Source organism: Trachemys scripta, chromosome 1 (assembly GCF_013100865.1).
Source record: "Trachemys scripta elegans isolate TJP31775 chromosome 1, CAS_Tse_1.0, whole genome shotgun sequence".
Classification (NCBI taxonomy): Eukaryota; Metazoa; Chordata; order Testudines; family Emydidae; genus Trachemys; species Trachemys scripta.
The window spans coordinates 51348044-51369545 of NC_048298.1; the positions used below are offsets into that span (position 1 = coordinate 51348044).

The 21502-nt window shown below is 37.6% G+C and overlaps 1 protein-coding gene across 2 annotated transcripts in view; it reads left to right on the forward strand.

The window, feature by feature from the left end:
- The window catches only part of PNPLA8 (patatin like phospholipase domain containing 8), a 69390-nt gene that overhangs the window by 33476 nt on the left and 14412 nt on the right, over positions 1–21502 (forward strand). For both annotated transcript variants that reach the window (XM_034769430.1, XM_034769439.1), the window contains exon 8: positions 2051–2245. In XM_034769430.1, the coding sequence (XP_034625321.1) occupies positions 2051–2245 (195 nt within the window). The remainder of the gene's footprint in view (positions 1–2050; positions 2246–21502) is intronic.

Sequence of the window (21502 nt, forward strand, 5' to 3'; positions counted from 1 at the left end):
CAAATAAAACATGCAACCGTATGAGGTTGCTCTCAACTCCTATTGAATTCAGTAAGAGTTGGATGTTTAGTGCCTTGCAGGAAGCATTTAGTACTTCGCAGATTAGGATTATATCCTGAAGTGAAAAATGTGTAGGTGTTAAAAAACCAAATATGAGTTTTTCAGTGTGATCCTATTCCCATTGAAGACAATGAAAGTTTTGCTGTTGGCTTCAATGGGAGCAGAAGACGACCCTTTTGGGGTGAACAGAAAATTGTACTTCATCATTTGTACCTTAATCACTGTCATATAGAAGTTTTACACATATATTGTTTTTTTTCCTGGTGAAGCTATATTTTCTGTGAATATAGTGATTTACTTGTAATTGTGCAACTGAGAGATGGGAGTTAATACGCTGATATCATAACTTCAGCTTCAAGTGCTGATGAGTAATACTTTCACAAAAACAAAGACTACTTTGTAAACTAGTATGCAAATAGTATCACCCACCCACTAATTTGCCAAGAGGCATTGTTTTAGACAATCCCAGCCATGAGCTATGCATCATCAGTTAAAGATCTTGCAAATTCTTACCATCATATGGTAAGCATTTAGTAAATAGCGAATATAATTATGGGTAAGCATCTCCCTAAAACATTCTGATCGTTGCTTCCAGACCTTTCTTTCTGGGAAGGACTACTTTCTCTTTCCCACTTGGAATGACATGCACAATTCTTTTGTCCATGATATTTTAGTATCTTTATGGAAAATTCCAGAACTATAAAATGTAGGAGAATTTCATACTACTTATGACCCTAGTTATTTTAGTTACATTGTAATTTGATTATTTTTTGTTGAAATATAGTGAATCTTTTGTTTTCCTGAGATAAGGAAGCATGCCACAAGTGTAATACAAAGGTGCACTTTATACATGAATTATTAAGATATGAGCCTCTGTGCTAGACTGGAGAATCTAGTTACTTCTGTTGAGGCTTGTAATATTAGGTACGTGTTGCGCATCATTTTTACTTGGATAGTGCTATTTTCTGACTTTTTGAATGTTCCTCTTTGCAGCCTTGACCACCCTTTAATGTAGTTCTTTGTGTTGATTAGAAATAACTATTTTATAGTCGCTCCAAGAAGTTGGAAATAAGATCCACATAAGTTAAAAATAATAAAACACTTGTTAGACATAGAGACTTGTCTTTAAACAATATTTTTTTTCTCCAACATTTGCCTTTGCCTATAACTTACTAAAAAACAGCAACATCATTTTATGTCAGGCATGTGACTATTTTCTGTAAAATTTTAGTTGATAGAGCTTGTGAAAAACAGAATAGCAAATAGAGATAATTATTTCTCATTATTTCTCACTGAAAATAACAAGGTCAAGAAAAGATATTTCACTGATTTACAAACTTTCTTAGTTAATACAGAGACCTATTTTCTCTTGACTTGTAGCATACGGTACTGGTAACTCATGATGCCTGTTTGGAAGAGGAATAGGGAATTAAAAGTCTGTATGTTCTTTCTACTACCACCTCCAATTCAAAAACAAACAAACAAAACTTTTCCTTCCGTGCTTTCTTTCCATTAAGTTCTGTCGTCTTCTTTTTAAAGATAAAAATAATACAGGATGCTGTCTTTACCTCAGAGTTTGAGTTTCTCTAGCTTTTACGGGTGAGCAGAATCTTGGGGAGGAGGTATCTCAATTCTGCGGCTGTGACTCTGGTTGATGTGGGAGAAGCGTTGGTGAGCTCCACAGGGAGCAATGTCCATATTTCACAACCAGAAGGGCAATAGAACATGACATAGGATAGAAACAAAGAAGAAAATTTCTTGACTATACCCAATAAAAAAAAAATTGGTTTATGAGGGTTGTAAATTACAAGGGATTAATTTTTGTTCAAGCTAGTCATGTGAATTTTATTTTCCTGTTTTACTTTAATGGTTGTATTGTCAGGTGTACTTGTACCCACAGCATGATGTACAAAGCTAATGTTTAAATCTTGTAGCTGTGGGAGATATAGTGTAGGTATCTGAAATTATCTTTATTTTTCTAACCTACTAGGTAGCTGCAGTAAGCACTATTGTAAACAGAGGAACACCACTGAAAGCATTTGTGTTTAGAAACTATAACCACCTTCCAGGTGTCAAGTCTCACTACATTGGAGGTTGTCAGTATAAATTATGGCAAGCCATTAGAGCATCATCTGCTGCACCAGGTTACTTTCAGGAGTATGCGTTGGGTAATGATCTTCATCAGGTAAGTTGACATCTGCATAAATAAATATCCTGTTACATTATATTTGGAGATGAATATGTAAGAACTATTATCATGTTTAATTCTAATCTTAGTAATTATTAGGAAGTGGAAGCAGAGAGAAAATCCAGGAAGGTTAGGGGAAGGAAAGGAAACTCTTAGTTTCCTTATCAATTACAGAAGAGTTAAAAAGCATGAAGAGAGAGAATGTCTGTCTCTCTCTCTCACTCACCAACCCTCTCTGCACACACATACTCCACTCTCGCCTTCAAATTCTTCTGATTCTGGGAGGAAACTATACAAGAGTTGCAAATTGCTTCTAAGTTCCTATTTACAACTGGTAATTCATTAAGCATTATTTCACTAAGCGGATGTTATAACTAATATTAAAGAATAGCATAAAGCGTGAAAAATATAAATTAGTACTGTTCAGTGTTCCCTACACTAGTGAAGTTTATAATTTATTATTTCAATTCCCCTCATTGACAGTCATAACTCCTAAGAGAATTTCCCTTGCAGTCCAAGACCACATGCTATGTTATGAGAATAGGCCTGCTGTCACAGCATCTCTTTTGGCAGCACCCACTTTTAACTAGTTCAGCAGAAATGTATAGTTATTAAAACTTGAATAAGCCAATGTCTTATGTCAACAGCCTGTTCCATTTTAAGGTACTGTTACCTTTTAACTGATTTGTGAGAAAGTAGAAAGAGACGCATACATTTCTTTAATAGTTCTCTTCAGTCTTTCTGTGTTGTTTCTTTCCTCCAATGCGCTCTTTACTGCCAGTCCTGCAGGTCTTCTGATTTTCAAAGGTCTTTTTTATAGCATACAGTTACCTGATACAGGTAGAATGCACTTAAAACTTTTGTTGCGGACAGATATTTTTCTGGCTGTCAGAAAGAGTCATCAGTGGAGATTGAACCTGAGATATTCAGCGCCAAAAGCACAGGCTTCTACTGCATGAGTTAAAGGAGAAGGTCCATTATGTTGTAACTTTAGTACCCTCGATCACTGCATGAGGGTCAGCTGCTAGAAGAGAACACAGCACATTTTAGCCAACAAGTTGTCCTCTGAATTTCCTAGTGAGTCATATTTGTGTCTGTTCTTAGGGCCTGATCCTGAAAACTTCTGTGCATAGGCCCATCAGCTAATCTTCCTCACAGTGAGAGATCACTAAGGAATTTGGCAGTGGGAGTAGTCTTCCAAAGAAAGTGGTGGAAGACACTCTCTTGGCATATTTTAAAACTAAATTGGATGAAACACAAGACTTCAGTGGAGCTATGTCCAGAAATAAAGATGTGCCTGGTAACTGTTTGCAGGCTTGGACTCTTAAAATTGTAAGCTCCTCAGAACACTGACTGCTTTTTTTTTTTTTTAATTTGTGCCATTTGCAGCACCAAGCACATAATTAGCACTTACATAACGTAACATAACATAACATAGTAGGAATATTCTGGATGTCTAATTCAGAGAGTCAGCACTATTGAAGGAATGGATCTTAGCCTGATGCTTAAGAGTAGCCCCATGGTACTCCGTAATATCTTGTTTTGTTTGGAATAAAATAGGAATTGAGGGTATCAAATTATGTCAATAGAGTTTTTGAAATGCTGACTTTCTGTTTTAAAAAATCATGTTTGCATTAGTGTATCTATTGTATGGAGTATGTTTTTTAAGGTATATTCAGAGGAAAAACTTATTAGGTGACCCAGCACATCGTCCTACAAGAGAGGGATTATTCCTTACTGTGCACTTTGTGTTTTTTCCAGTCTTTTAATTTTAAATGTGTCAGGTAACATGTCTTAGTTCATATGTTTCTAGCATGAAATGTGTTTAGTAGTTGGGAAAACAATATATTAAATCCTAATAAATTATGGAATGTTTAAAAATAGTGACTTTATAATTTAAGTAGTATTTGAGTATGAACATTTGCCACTTCAGTCAGATCCCGAGAATCCTTCCATTTTCTTAATATGTTTGTTTGTTTGAGGCTGTTTCTTTTTGGGGGTGATATATGTGACTATAACCAGGTAAACACTTTTCACCAGTGCTGACTGAGGTTATTATTTTGTAACAGTTGTATTTTTAAAAGAAAAATGGACACATACATCACATTTATTATGAAGCTGAGCGCTGCTTGAGACCTAGCAGTATGTGCATCTCCCATCTGGTCAAGGAGGACTGGAAAGGGGGCTGCCTTTGCTTTTGGAGGCCTTCCAAGCTGCTCCATAACTGCTTGTTGGGTCACTGTTAAGCTAGGTGAAACACTTTTCTTCCTCTTCTCACCTTTCCTTGGGCTGAGAGCACTGTTCACATCAAAGTCTATTTCTATATGAAAAATGGTTAAAAAAGTAGAATGATTTTTCCCTCAATAGAATATTTTGATGGTCATTGTTGCAATATGATGGGGCACCATGGCCACTTTACACCACCCAGGCAGTGTAAAGGGCCTTAAAGATGATGATATACTCACTTTAAGGCCCCTTTAAACTGCCAGAGCATGTAAGGGACCTTGTTGTAACCAAGAATCATGTCCATTGACTACAGTTATCGAAAGCTGCTGGTGCCAGACTCAGTACCCTATTAATTCTATTTTTCTACTCCCATCTCTATTTTTTCCATTCTGGTCCTTTGTGTGGAAAGTCCTCCCAATTCACAAAATCACCACTCATTTCTCATTCAGATCTTTCCAAAAAGCTCACTTTGTTTATTTTAATTATTAGGAGACAAGAGGTGTGGGATGTGGTGGGATACTCTAAATTATTCCACCTCTGGGTTTCCCATTCTTTCAGTCTAAGCTTTTGGGGGCAGGAACAGGTTTTTTTATTTTTGTGTATTGTATAGGGCTGAGCATGTTTCCAGTACTAAACAAACTGTTTCCTCTAATGGAAAGAAGATGGTAAACTAACAGACTGGAACTTAGAAGACATTATGTCAGACATCAGCAATCAGTGCATACAATATACAACTTTATAGAGTTCTTTTAAAACTTTCAAAGGTGCTGTGCATCCTTTCTCCAAGTTAGTGGTATACAGTCAGCTCAGTGCTTGTTTAGTTTGAAACTTCTCCAGCTCAGGTAGGGAGACCTTGATGGTTTATTTCCTCTCTGCTTTCCTAAGGTCAGCTCTCAACATATCCACTTGCCTACTTACGTTTTGAGAGTTAAAAATCATGGATGACAAATGGCATTGGAGAGCAAGCACCAAGGGAGCTCTATCTCTAGAGGGGCAGAAGACTTTGCTATAGAGTTCTAAAGGATGCAGTCAGAGGGAATCAGCCTTCCCATTGCACTCCTTTCAAATCTTACTTTGCCAATGTGTGCAAGGTATATTAGACAAGTGAACTGGTACATGACTTATCAACAGGTTTCAGAGTAGCAGCCGTGTTAGTCTGTATCCGCAAAAAGAAGAACAGGAGTACTTGTGGCACCTTAGAGACTAACAAATTTATTAGAGCATAAGCTTTCGTGGACTGTAGTCCACGAAATAAATTTGTTAGTCTCTAAGGTGCCACAAGTACTCCTGTTCTTCTTTTTATGACTTATCAAGGTTGCCTGGACTCTGGTAGAATTTGGGGAAAATCCTAGTATGCATGCCTTTACTATGGTGTTGATATCTACATCAACTAGGAGTCTACTACAGGCCACCTAACCAGGTGGAAGAGGTGGATGAGGCTTTTTTCAAGCAACTAACAAAATCATCCAAAGCCCAAGATTTGGTGGTGATGGGGGACTTCAACTGTCCGGATATATGTTGGGAAAATAACACAGCAGGGCACAGACTATCCAACAAATTCTTGGACTGCATTGGAGACAACTTTTTATTTCAGAAGGTTGAAAAAGCTACTAGGGGGGAAGCTGTTCTAGACTTGATTTTAACAAATAGGGAGGAACTCGCTGAGAATTTGAAAGTAGAAGGCAGCCTGGGTGAAAGTGATCATGAAATCATAGAGTTTGCAATTCTAAGGAAGGGTAGAAGGGAGAAAAGCAAAATAGAGACAATGGATTTCAGGAAGACGGATTTTGGTAAGCTCAGAGAGCTGATAGGTAAGGTCCCATGGGAATCAAGACTGAGGGGAAAAACGATTGAGGAGAGTAGGCAGTTTTTCAAAGGGACACTATTAAGGGCCCAAAAGCAAGCTATTCCGCTGGTTAGGAAAGATAGAAAATGTGGCAAAAGACCACCTTGGCTTAACCACGAGATCTTGGACGATCTAAAAAATAAAAAGGAGTCGTATAAAAAATGGAAACTAGGACAGATTACAAAGGATGAATATAGGCAAACAACACAGGAATCCAGGGGCAAGATTAGAAAGGCAAAGGCACAAAATGAGCTCAAACTAGCTACAGGAATAAAAGGAAACAAGAAGACTTTTTATCAATACATTAGAAGCAAGAGGAAGACCAAAGACCGGGTAGGCCCGCTGCTTAGTGAAGAGGGAGAAACAGTAACAGGAAACTTGGAAATGGCAGAGATGCTTAATGACTACTTTGTTTCGGTCTTCACCGAGAAGTCTGAAGGAATGCCTAACATAGTGAATGCTAATGAGAAGGGGGTAGGTTTAGCGGATAAAATAAAAAAAGAACAAGTTAAAAATCACTTAGAAAAGTTAGATGCCTGCAAGTCACCTGGGCCTGATGAAATGCATCCTAGAATACTCAAGGAGCTAATAGAGGAGGTATCTGAGCCTCTAGCTATTATCTTTGGAAAATCATGGGAGACTGGAGAGATTCCAGAAGACTGGAAAAGGGCAAATATTGTGCCCATCTATAAAAAGGGAAATAAAAACAACCCAGGAAACTACAGACCAGTTAGTTTAACTTCTGTGCCAGGGAAGATAATGGAGCAAGTAATTAAGGAAATCATCTGCAAACACTTGGAAGGTGGTAAGGTGATAGGGAACAGCCAGCATGGATTTGTGAAGAACAAATCATGTCAAACCAATCTGATAGCTTTCTTCGATAGGATAACGAGTCTTGTGGATAAGGGAGAAGCTGTGGATGTGGTATACCTAGACTTTAGTAAGGCATTTGATACAATCTCGCATGATATTCTTATCGATAAACTGCGCAAATACAATTTAGATGGGGCTACTATAAGGTGGGTGCATAACTGGCTGGATAACCGTACTCAGAGAGTTGTTATTAATGGTTCCCAATCCTGCTGGAAAGGCGTAACGAGTGGGGTACCGCAGGGGTCTGTTTTGGGACCGGCTCTGCTCAATATCTTCATCAACGACTTAGATATTGGCATAGAAAGTATGCTTATTAAGTTTGCGGATGATACCAAACTGGGAGGGATTGCAACTGCTTTGGAGGACAGGGTCATAATTCAAAATGATCTGGACAAATTGGAGAAATGGTCTGAGGTAAACAGGATGAAGTTTAACAAAGACAAATGCAAAGTACTCCACTTAGGAAGGAAAAATCAGTTTCACACATACAGAATGGGAAGAGACTGTCTAGGAAGGAGTACGGCAGAAAGGGATCTAGGGGTTATAGTGGACCACAAGCTAAATATGAGTCAACAGTGTAATGCTGTTGCAAAAAAAGCAAACATGATCCTGGGATGTATTAACAGGTGTGTTGTGAGCAAGACACAAGAAGTCATTCTTCCGCTCTACTCTGGTTAGGCCTCAGCTGGAGTATTGTGTCCAGTTCTGGGCGCTGCATTTTAAAAAAGATGTGGAGAAATTGGAAAGGGTCCAGAGAAGAGCAACAAGAATGATTAAAGGTCTAGAGAACATGACCTATGAAGGAAGGCTGAAAGAATTGGGTTTGTTTAGTTTGGAAAAGAGAAGACTGAGAGGGGACATGATAGCAGTTTTCAGGTATCTAAAAGGGTGTCATAAGGAGGAGGGAGAAAACCTGTTCACCTTAGCCTCTATGGATAGAACCAGAAGCAATGGGTTTAAACTGCAGCAAGGGAGGTCTAGGTTGGATATTAGGAAAAAGTTTCTAACTGTCAGGGTGGTTAAACACTGGAATAAATTGCCTAGGGAGGTTGTGGAATCTCCATCTCTGGAGATATTTAAGAGTAGGTTAGATAAATGTCTATCAGGGATGGTCTAGACAGTATTTGGTCCTGCCATGCGGGCAGGGGACTGGACTCGATGACCTCTCGAGGTCCCTTCCAGTCCTAGAATCTATGAATCTATGAATCATGGTGATATCTACCTTAGAAATCCCTCAGTTGTACACTATCTGGAACACTAAGTATTCATATTTTCATTACCTACATCCACCAGTCTCATTGACCAAAATACTGCAGAAAAGATTTTTTCCTTTTGATTTTTAATATAGAGAGGAATCATTCCATTTTGTCACCTGGTATTACTTTTTTTACATTACATCTGTTCATTTATCAATTTGATGGGGAAAATTGTGGCTATATTTTAGGAGCTTTGAATACTGTGTACTCTTAGACTCGTCTGGAAATGAAATGCATACTAAAAAAATGTTGGGTGTTTTTTTTTACAGAAATTATATAGAATGCTTATATCAAATAAATGATATAGATATGTTTGCAATGGGTCTCAGAACCAGGAGGCATTACTTCAATTGGAAGTAATGGCCTGCGTCAAAGGCTTTAATATTTGTAGTGTTTTCTTTTAAAAATGAGTTTTTCAAATGGCTTGGAAAATGTCCTCTCACCGCTCAGAATAGCTCATCATTGTGTTGTCTTTTTTCAACAATACTAATTCTCTGTTCACATGAATAGTATATGGAGACATGGTTACAATTTTTGCAGTTTAAAAAAAATTCTGTAGAGGTCCCTGGAGACCCAGTCAAGGTGTCAAAATGGTTGTTAAAATGTCAGTGAAAGTTATATTATAACTGAAACATTATCATGTATGGCTTTTGGCCTTTCAGTTTTTGATAAGGATTACTTAGGGACAAAATATTGCATCAGTTTGTCGGTTGGTTGCATCCTTCAATTCTGCTTGCAAAAAAAGACCTGACTCTGGGGTATCAGGATGAATACCCCAGAAATATATTTATTCGGACATTCCAAATTTTTTTGTAGATTTTTATAGGTAGTCGGCCTTTCTGTTTCCCCCACTAATGTTGTCTGATATTTGTTGAAACTGGAGTCCTAGCTGGAACTGTATAAAGTAGTTGGATGACTGAAGCAAGGCCAGGATTGAGATGCATTGGCAGAGCGGCATAGGGAATGTTGAACAATGCATTCCTGAACTGTGTCTGAATCTAACCATGGCTATCGGTTTCTCATTAAAAAAATTTCTTTTTCTCTCTCTCTCTCTCTCTCTCTCAATCTATTTCTAGGCAAACAGTACAACATGGCTCGCTGAACTGGTTGCGGTCAAATTTTGGAAAGGCTCAGAAATTTATTATGCTCATTATTTCTTAAATTTAATTCTTTCATTACATATATCGACAGAGTATGGGATTGCTACATCTCACAGGCATCAGATGCCTACATATTTTTCCTATTTGTTGGATGGAGATCGGCTGCTATAAAGTTTATATAGTTTATATTGCCAAAAACAACTATCAATGTTTGTATTTGCCCAATTGTACAGTGCTATCATGTTACGCCCTAGCAAGTAGGAAAAACAGTGCAGCTGTTGGTAGATGAGAGGAGGATTAATGCTCTTTGTGGTTCAAAAGAGGAACACATTAAACATTCAAAGGGATTTTATCCCTCTAGCATGCTTCAGCAGTAACCATGAAAGTCTAGGGATACCCAGTCATGATGTCAAGATATGGAGTTATACTACTATCTATATATAAAAAGAAATCTGATATTAAACTGTAGACATCCATGATCTGTTAGCATCTCTGTCTTCTTGCTACCATTGAAAGTTTTTTTGGTTTTTTTTTCCCCCTTCACTTCCCCCCGAAGGGAAAGCAGTTTCTTATATCTTCTTTTTTCTTCAGTATGAAAAACATTCACTGTTTGGGATACTCAGTAATGTCATTTGAGTGGGCAGCATGGTATGTTAAGCAAATTGTCAGTTAAATAATAGAGCAGGCTAAGATTTAACCAAAATTATTATGTACATTTCAGTTGTTTGATTTCACAGGAAAAATTAAACTTGTACCATAGAATAATTAAAAAATAAAGATTTAAAACAGAAATAGATCTTCTTTCTTAAGACAAAATATACTCATTAACACTAAGGGCTCCCCTTCACTAGCAGATTTCTTCAGACTTCCCATGATTGCTCTAATATAGTACAACTCTGCTTGAGGGAGCACTAGTGTAGGCAAGCCACTAATGATTTAACCACCATGTCATCTAGACCTGTTCTGGGTAGGGTTAGATAATATGGTAGTTAAATTGCTGTCAACTAGTATACATTAGTACTGCAAATAGTGGAATTTCACCTGTGAACATGGAATAATGGGAAATATGAAGAAGGCGGCTAGTAAAGATGCAACCTAAAAAATAATGGAAATATCTTCTGTAATATAGAAAAAAAAATTTAAATGTTAAAGTAATATACTGAAGTGCCTAGAACTTCAAGCAGGCTCTTGATAAAATTAAAGAGAAAACAATATAATTCCCAGTTATTTTCCTGACTTTTTTTCTCCTAGTAGCTAAAGGCAACAAACCTGCAGAGATACTCAACATTTGCACCAAATAAAGAGGCTCTCAAAAGTGACTTGCTCAGTGAATCCCTACCCCAACTGGTTTTAAACTTACAGCTTTCAAAATTAAACTCCAGACTGCCTCCCATCTTCTAAGGAGATGACTTAGAATGTAGGTCATCTTGGGATGTGGGGCTTCTGCCCTGACTTCCCCCCACCTCTCCCGCTGGGCTAAAGCCCATAGTCTTATCACCCCGTTGCAGGGCAAAAGCCCCTAGTCCTACCACCCCGTTGCAGAGCAGAAGCCCTGAGCTCCACCCTGCCCGGTCTTGTAGGCAGATTGGGGGAGGGGGGTAGATGGGGGACTCTGTGAGCCACACTTTAAGAGTAAAAGAGCCACATGTGGCTCACGAGCAACAGTTTGGCCATGCCTGGGATATACTATGGTGATGGATGTGCAATAAAGGGTTAGATAGGATGCAGCGTAATAGGTATGTCTTCTCTCAATTTTATAAAATTAAACTAAATTAATTTTGAAATTAAGAACTCCAAATATTTATTTTTATCTCTTGTCTCAGTGCAGTTGTTGTCACATGCACTTTCCTCTAGTCCTACTAGAAATTTTCTTTACTGTTTAGGAGAGGAGGAATTTACCTTTATGCGCCAAGTATATGGACATGTGTAAATTTCTGTTTGTTAAGGCTTCTGGGGAGGTTTGAGAGTATAGGGTGTTTGGGCAAAGTGGAGAGGAACTATGTCTTGCTGCTATGTTGGTGGTTTGTTAATTTTTATTTATTGTGCAGTTGGATGATATCTTTTTGTAGTTGTGAATTTAATTATTGGAGCATTTATAGCTGGCTTATGGTAACTTTTTTGGTATTGTTAGATGAAAATAATTTAGATTTGTGAATTTGTAGAACTTTATTGATGCAGCTCATCCAGCTAGTTATTCAATACAACGCAAATCTACACAAAGCAGAAGAGGGTGGTATAATGAAGAACTAAATCTGAGTCCATTCAGTTGCATCATAAAGGGTTTGTATGATATCCATGCCATTTCGGAACGGGAGAGTAAAGAATCATGTTCCTTTTCCACCAGGACTTCCACAAAATATCAGCCTTCAGCACTGGTTCAGTTAGTGAGCCATCTAACCAGTCTAGACAACTGTAAAGTTCCACACTTAAATGCTACATGCTATAAGAATGCTAAAAGAATGAAGTGTATCGGAAACAGTCTCTATCAAACCAACTGGAGATAAAAGGTGAAAAACACTTCACCTTTCCAAACAGAATTTAAGCTAGTGTTTCTAACAGAGGTACTGGAAGCACAGAAGGAAGCATATGATGTGGACTTGTGGTTTTCATTGCTAGTAAAAGCCAGAGGAGAATACTTAGAGCCACTGTTGACAGCTGTTCCCTCAAGGAAGGTTTATTTCCATCATCTCTATAACATGCATCAATCTGTCTCATGGTCAAGAAACAATCATTTAATTCCACCAAGCATGTCAACTACTCTTCAGTCACTAATCTTTCTCCCTCTTGTGGTAAATTCATTTAAGTTGGTGGCTAGCAAACTTTAGCAGCTCATCACTACCGCCAACATTCTAGACACCTTCTAGTCTGTTTCAGGTCTTCATTTAGCAAGGACAGCCCTAGTTGCACTGTCAAGTGATCTCAGTACTATGGACAGAGACTATTAGTGAATGGGAGAGTTTTCTAGTTGGGTTCTGTTGGGATTGATACTAGTCCCAACACTTTTCAACATTTTTATCAATGATCTGGAAGTAAATATAATATCGCTGCTGATAAAATTTGCAGATGACATAAAGATAGTAGTAAATAATGATAGGGCAGCCATACAGAGTAATCTGGATCCCTTGGTCAGTTGGACCAATTCAAACAAAATGTGTTTTGATACTGCCAAAAGCAAAGTTATACATCTAGAAAGAAGGAATGCAGACCCTGCCTATAGAATGGGGTTTTGGATTCTGGAAAGCACTGATGCTGAAAAGGATCTTTCCTGTGTATACAGCATTTATTAGACTGATACTGGACTACTGTGACCAGTTCTGTTGTCCACATTTTAAAAAGTATGTTGAAAAATCCCCCAAAGAGCCACAAAATTTATTCAAGGGCTGGGAAAATGCCTTAATGCGAGACTTACAAAATTCAGTCTGATTACTTTATCAAAAAGAAGATTGAGAGGTGACTTGATCACAGTGTATAAGTATCTTTATGTGGAGAAAATATTGGGTACTAAATTGGTTGTTGGGTTTTAAATCTAGAGGAGAAAGGCTTACCAAGAACCAATGACTGGAAGCTGAAGCCAGACACATTCAAATTAGAAATTGGGCACAGATTTTTTAACAGAGAGGGTTATTAACCACTGAAACAAATTTAAAAAAGGAAGTGGTGGATTGACCATGTCTTGAAGTTTTTAAATCAAGACTGCATGCCTTTCTGAAAGATCTGTTTTAGCCAAACACAATTTATAGGGCTTTAAACAAATGAAAAGTAGGTGGAAATTTTATGTCCTGTGATATATAGGAGATTGCACCAGGTGATCTAGTAGTCCCGTCTCTTCTTAAACTCTATAAATGTAAGGTCAAGCATTTTTATAAGAATTGAACCCTTACAACATCCCGATGAAGCAGGGAAGTTGTATGTTGTATATCATAGAACAGTAGAACTCCCCAATTCTGCGCACACTGATTTTATGAACAGCCAGTTACATGAACTATTTTTATCCAACAAGAAGAAAAACCCATATCCCTCATCTGTGTTCACATATATGTTCTTGGGCAGTGAGCAGAGGTCACCCACACTCTGTGTTGGGTATATTTACCTTCCCACGCTCGGGTGAAGGCACCTTGGTATCAGATGACTCCTGCTTTGAAAAGGTAGTGTGTGAGCATCACTGTGTTCTTCAGTGTTCTCTTTCATGATGGCCAAGAAACACTGTACATTTTGTTACCCTTTTTTATGTGCATTATCGTTGAATGATTCATAAGTTAACTTATGCACAGTAGTAACTAATTTTGAGATATAACATTTTATAAACTTTTCATTTTAATGAACTCAATCTCCAATTAGTTCATAAAATAGGAGGTGTATTGTGTATTGTTTGGTGATGTGTGCTCCTGGTTCATTAAATGGTGTACAGACTTCAATTTATGATATATATACTATGTTTTATATGAAACAGCTAACAGTATATTTTATGATCAATCATTGTTCTTTAATATGCTAGTCAATATTTAGCAAATGTGCATCAGTAAGATATCTGAGTATTTTCTCAATATTTAGTATGCAGCCACTAATTCAGCAGTAACTACCAACCAGCTGACCATTTCTTGTTGATTAATGAGTGGCTGAGAGGAGTTGCTAGCTCAAGATAATCAGCCCATTAACCCCAGCATATCATTAATCCCAAAGAAATGCCCTGAACAAACATTGCTATTTGAAAAACTTTTTTTTAATGTTTAACTTCTAAAAGCAATAGCATTCATATGCCTAGTTAAGAATTTGTAGAGTGACATTTGTGTGTGACATCCATAGATGTTTGTTCATTTGTGTGTTACAGTATCAGCCAGTATTCATGAGAAAATGGTTTTCAAGACAGGATTTATTATATGGGACAGTATATCATTTTAGTAAGAGAACCAATTTTTATCTGAATAGAATTCTTTACATTTTTAATTTCAATATAACAGTTATCCTACGTATAAGTGTGTACATGAAAGGACTTTCAAGCTTTAGTTATATAGTGTTAATTCATATTCATAAGACCTCTTATTTGTATTTTTGAGTGCAATATTGATTAATCATACTTTCCTTAAATACACAGTATGTACTATGTGAAATTTCAAGAGTTTCAGAAATTCTGTTAATGCTATACTGTGAAACTTAGTCAGTTTACTTTTCTATACATTGTTACTGTCTGCCGAGTTTTCTTCTCAGTCGAAGGCAAAATTAAGAGGAGACATTATCTCATCCAGCATAAAGTAATCCTGTCTTTGATCATAATGCAGCTTGTGTGCCATTTACATCCATTTTGTATGATATTTAAAAGTCAGACTAGATAGCAAAGGAGGCTTTTTTTACCAGAATTATTTTTGCAATAAGATTAATATACATGGAGAGGGAAAAAATTTCCTATTTACGTTTTATTTAATTTGTAATATGGTTTTACTTACCATATGCAAAGAATTTTTTTTTAAATAGTTCCTTTAGCCAGTTCTAGTGGCACTAATGTGTTCCATTAAGCAGCCAGATTACAGCAATCACTTCTCAAAGCTCTATTTAGCATTTTTTTTCTGGTATTAAACTTTTAAAAATAAAAAACTGAATGAAAATCATAGTTTGGTTAATATTATGATGAGTCTTTTACTTATCAATTTACACGGCTACATTTGAGAGCAATTTGAAGGAGGGTCTTTGTCTTTCTGGATGGTAAAAGAATAGGTTTATTCTTAAAATGATGGATGCATTTGGTCCGTGGAAGGAAAGTATGTGTTATCCATCATCAATTAATTCCCTATTTTAGAATACAGTAACACACAGCATACATTATAAATGAATCTGGTGACCTGAAGGCATCTCTATTGTTTAGCAAAAGTGTGTATTCTTTTCAAATAAACTGTGAATGAAATACTTTATTCATATGATAAGGGTTACCTTTAGGCCACTAGATCAATTTGCTATAAAACATACATTTTATTAAGATTAAAAACTACTTTTCCCCCTTCCCCTCTCCAACTGTAACTTTTAAAATGGAACAGTCCTAGCATTAAAATGAAACTATAAGTAGTTAGTTCCAGAGCCTCATGAAAATTTGTATGTCAAGTTTCTGGTTTTAAGATAAAAATATCACCACCCCTGGCCGCCCACCACCATCAAAGCAAAAGTGAGGCAATTCTAGCCCTCCATTATTTAGTGTGTGTAATTTCCATTTTCCCTACTTTTGAAAATAGCTTATGGAGGGGACTGACAGTCCCTAAGGATTTCATGTGCCCGCTGGGGAGCTCATATTCAGTAGCACTTCCAAAGTGGTTAAGCTTTGCTATTTTTTTATTAAAGAAAACATTTTTAAAACTGATTTTTATTCTTCTAGAGCATAGTTCACCTAAAATTATACGCCACAAATTAGAAGTTCTTCACACACACATTCAGAAGGAATAGGTAAGAATAATCAGCCTGATGACAATTGGATTGTTTAATGCACTTACATCAGAAGTATGTCCCTATTGGGGGTAATTCAGGGATTAGTTTATGGTATTATTGGATTTGGTTTGTTAGACTCCTTTTATATGTAAAAGAAAAATCTTGAATTCGAGCATATCTTTGAAAAAACTAGGATTTAGCAGACCAGTAATAATTTCCTGAACAAATGTAAGGGCTAGATTGACAAAGAGATTTAAGCACCTAACTGGCTTTCTAGGTAACTAAATCCAACATTTAGGCACCACTGACATTCACAAATCCACACCCAGCTGCTGCCTAACTCTGTAGGCAGCTAAATTTCCCCTGGTGGGCATGTCAAAAATGCCTAAATCCCAATACCACTGAGATATTCAGCACACTACTTCACACCTCAGCCCTAGCAGCATTCTCAAACTGGGCATTTTCTCTGTCTGTGTCACCTGTGGGACCCAATCCATTAAACATGCTCAGATTATGCCTAATCTGCACAAAAGATAGCCAAGGGAGGCAAGTGTGTCCTAACCACAAGGCTATTGGGAGTTCAGGGGTTGGGTCTCTCTCTCAATCTCTTCTGTTGGAGCTGTTCCAATTTGTAAAAATAATATTTCTTGGAGTAGGGACATGAATCTGCCTCTCCCACCTGCGAGGTAAATGCTGTAACCACTGGGCTGTAGAGTCGGTCTCTCACTTTCTCTGTCTCTCTCCCCAAACCAGAAATATTGCACATATCAAAAGGTGCTGCATAAATTTGGTCTCTAGGCTTGGTCCTGTCTTCTGGTCTGAGGATGTCCACTGCCACTTATGCAAGCACATTAACTGAATTTACAATATACTTGGCAGTGCACACTCACTTATTGGAAACTAGGATAGAGTTTTTAATCTATTTAATTTTTTTAGAAAGTAGCCCTTTAACAATGTAGAAGCTTTTCATATGCCTCAACCCAAGAATAAGCCTTAACTTTAATCTCTGTTAATTATGTTGATTTTAGGTTTAGACTTGAAAAATACTTTCAAGAAGTCCTTTCAAAATCTTGCCTTTGCCTGCAATAGTCTTGTATTAGTTCTGTCTCCACGTTTTCACAAATATAATGAAGGAAAACAACAGAGCAAGTCTGTAAAAGTAAACTAGAAATTCAAAGCATGTCTGCACAAGCAGTGAAATGAAATGGTTACTATGGAGCCAACAGACTCAGCTCCCAAATATCAGACTTGGCTGTACCAAGACATATATAATGGTAAATTATTTTTTTCATAGAGCTTAATAGCATTATAGTGAATCTGTGCAGTATACAGAATGCCATAGAAAATTTCAAGGCACAAACTGAGTTTGACAAATTTAAGAAATATAATGACTGTCTATGAACATACAAACAAACAGCTGACTGCCAACAGTGAAGTATGACACAATTAAACTGTAATTAAGTTTCTATTGTTTAGTACAATATGTAATATTGTAATGTATTTTGATTTGATCCTTACTGATTATTTATATACTCTAAGACCAGGATTATTCAAGTGCAGTTTGTGACCTGCAAGGGAAGAGAAGACCTCCCATGAGGTCAACAGTACTTGTTCTGTGCTCTTGAGTTTCTAATGGGGGGGCATAAGATTGCTGTGAATAGGGGGGGGGGGGGGGAGGGTAGGGGGGGGGGCAAGGGGGTTGTGGGGGGGGTTAGCAGGGAGAGCAGCCATCTCCACCCTGGAAAGGGGCATCCCAGCAATTCCTATTGCCATTCCTATGGCAGTTCCTTGGCAGCTGGTGCCCTGTGGTGGCTGGCATCCTGTGCTGTGATGCCCCACTGCCTGGGTGGCCTGTCCTCCACCCCAACAGCTGGCACATGTGCTTCTGCCCCTCCCCTGGGCTAGGTGCCTCTGCTGGGACTAGTGGTGGCTAGAAGGCAGAGAGCGGAGAGCTGTTCCTAGTGACCAGCCCAATCCTTGTGCACTGTGGTGGCTGCTCCAGTCTATCCTCTGTGAGATATTGTGGTGGTGGAAAACACTGGGGGGGCAGGGGACATCCATCAGCTGCCACCCTCCAGTATTTCCATTGTGGGGATGCTAGCCTTCTTCCCACCTCATTCCTGTTCCACTGCTTCTGGTTTCTAGCATGTGTGAGATTTCCCTATGACTTTAGAAGTCTGTCTGCCTCCTTTATAATACTTACCCATCCTTGCCACAGTTGACTTTCATATCATAATTTTAATTCTTTACCTTTGAAACCGATAGTAGTTGGCTGGTTAGGGTTGTTTTTTTGGGGGGGTGAGGGGGAAAATTGGTTTTCGTCAATTTGGTTTTGTTTGGTTTTTAACTTAATCCAAAGGATATGCCCACAAAAAATACCTATTCTTACTGCTGCAAACTAGGATCTTGCAGGCTGGTCACAAGAAATCATTTCCTAGGCTACTATGCAGTTACAAGAAAATCTGTTGGGTTTTTTTTTTTTAAAAAAGCTCTGCAAGAGTCTGAGCCCCCTCAAATCTGCACCAGTAAAACTGAAGAGAGGAATGTCCCACAACTATTAGTGAATCTGTTTTGTAACATGGAGAGAAGGTGTGAATTTTTGGGGGAGGGGCAGAATGGGTTTAAGAGATTTGAAAACCACTGCTCTAAAGGCCTGGTCCTGAGAAAGACAGGGTGCATGCAAACCCCATCAACTTCAAATATTTAAATTTGACATGTACAAATCAACCAGAAATGCCTAAAATTACCCTTTGTGTGTTGGACTTCAATGGGACTCAGTATCTTTCAGGATCTGTATATGTTGAATTGTGTATATTTTCTATCTCACTTTATGTAAAAGCTTGTACATTTGTGTGTATACTGTAAATTTTGGAGGAGCTTTTAAAAACTTGACCATCTCCTTCCAAAAGAATAAATAGGGCAAAACTACAAATGGCTGCATTTAGAATCTCATCCATTTGATTTCCCACACCCTATTTATTGCATCGTATTTGCTTTTTCGTTGTAACTGGCACATACCAGTTCCTTTGGCAGTATCAAGCTGTAACTGTGAGTTCTAGTGCTTTAGAAGTAAAATTCTTATCTTTCCCCCAGACTTGAAATTACTATTCTAACCAAGAGCACACATTCAAAACTTCACGGAAAAAATTCATACAGTGTAATGTTTGTTGTTGAATTTTCATGTCACACTAAATAACATTAGATCTATGAATATATTATTAAAAATTAAAAGATAATACTGAATTACTTTTATAAAAGGCTCTGGTAAAATTTGTCACTGTATGAAAAATTGTATATTGTCCAGTATGAAACTAGTTGATTTGCTGTTGAGCAAGGGATGTTAACTGAACACCTATTGGAAAATCTTTGTCAGTGCTCATTTACATACTCTTTCCCTGCTGTACCACTTCATTATGCTCAGTGTTCTGGCAGCAAAGCTGACTTACATCTGGACAGGGGTTGCAAAAATCATAATGTTAATAAGTCTGACTTATTCGCTATCTCACTGACTGCAGCAGCATGACAGGATAGAGCATCCTAAGAATGGAGAAGCACCAAAGGGCAGGGATGACTCGTATGTTTGGTTAAGAGAAGAGGGGGACTTGCAGCTGTTGTGAGTGTAAACAAAGGGAAGAGATGTCAAAATGTAGGGCAAGGAAAGACAACATAAGAACCAGAGAGAATAAAGGGAATGAGCCACTTGTCAGCTCTGGCCAATTGCCCAGTAGTCTGATAGAAACCTGGACATTTGCACATACTTTATATGGATGCTTGTTAACCAAATAGTCATTTGAAGAGTGGCAGTAAATTGTAGTCACCCTTTTCATCATGGATTCCAACGTACCAATCCCTATGGGTAATGACCATTTCATTTATATTATGACATGTGATTTAGGCTGACACTAAAGTTCAGCTTCTGAAAATACAATTTTTTAAACAAATGTTCACTTTAAATCTAAACTAACTGATTATATATGCTTCCATGATGTACACAGTATTCTGTATAAATAAAAACATGAGGCTTTATACTGGAATGTGTTCTGTACATTCTGAAAGGAGCTGATCCTCCCCTCCCCTCCTGAATTTTACAGGAGTTGATAAGGCTCAGGCCCACACATGAGGTGCTTGTGAGCTTGGACAATTACACCTTAAATTGGTAATTTTGTTTGGGATATAATTTAATCTTGATGAAAACATTTTCAGTCTGGTAAAGCAAGAACAGGTTTGTTTGAGTTGTTTCTTGATCTTTCCTTAGGATAAGCTGAAAGTTGAGGGAGGCTTTGAGACAGTAGAATGCATGTATGCACAGTGGGTCCATGAAATGTGTGTTATAAGTGTAGATCACTATTTTGAAAACATAAAGAGAGAAATGAATATTTGATCTTAAAGGTAGAGATGTCAGAATGCATGTTAAAGTCTACTGTACATGCTTCTTCTGATACATTCCATACTTCTTGTTGATGCCTTGCATTCACTAATTGTTATACCTGGGAGTATTCAAAAGTTCATCATGGTTTAAGTGCAGCTGATTATACATGTAGATGAAAAACAAGCTAGTCTATAGGTTAGAAAATGCAGCTTGTCACCACAGCTGCTAGACTCTTGTACATAGTTCCCACATTCTTTTCACTGATGGCCACTCCACTGTATAATTGTATTGTACTTACCAAGGTGTTTCATAGCCTCATTCCGTTACTTGATTTCACACAATCATGAACTTGTATTGCTCCATCTCTTCAAGCAAGAGTCAAACATCAATAGCTTGGGTAAGTCTTTTCACATACCAGTATACTACCCTTGGCCTGTCATTGGTGTTCTTTGCTGCAGAAGAATGCTGGGAATGGTGATAATTTCACCTCCAATATTCAAATAGATGAAATGCTTCAGAAAGGTGATTGATAAAGGGTTCAAAAAGGCAGAGACAGTGGAAACTGGGTCTTTAAATCAAACTGACAAACTTGACATAATTTCTTTTTAAAATAAAGGCAAGAAGTCAAGAGCAAATCTTCAGATTTTGGCCCACAAATATAATCCTTGCACCCAGGGATTGGTCAAGTTTATCCTATTTACTCATCAACTCCTCGTTAATGTAGAACTTTGGCATTTTTACCTGACATTGTTTTAGTACCTCTGCATTTTCTTTAATTTTAGTCTATCTGATATTCCATAGCACTGAAAGGACATGAGCCAAACTGAATGATTAGCCTACCTTTTGGTTTGTGTCTATTATACTAATGCCTGACTTTTAGAAGCTAAGAATGCTTACAACCATGGAAAAAAAGCACTTAAAATAGTAACCAATACGGAACATGCTCAGCAAATGAAGAAAGAAACTAAATGAATATTAGCAGATACCCAAATCAAATTGACAATAAAAATAGAAGGGTAGCCATGTTAGTCTGAAAAAGCAACAGAGGGTCCTGTGGCACATTTAAGACTAACAGAAGTATTGGAGTATAAGCTTTCGTGGGTGAATGCCCACTTCTTCAGACGCAAGTAATGGAAATTTCCAGAGGCAGGTATAAATCAGTATGGAGATAACGAG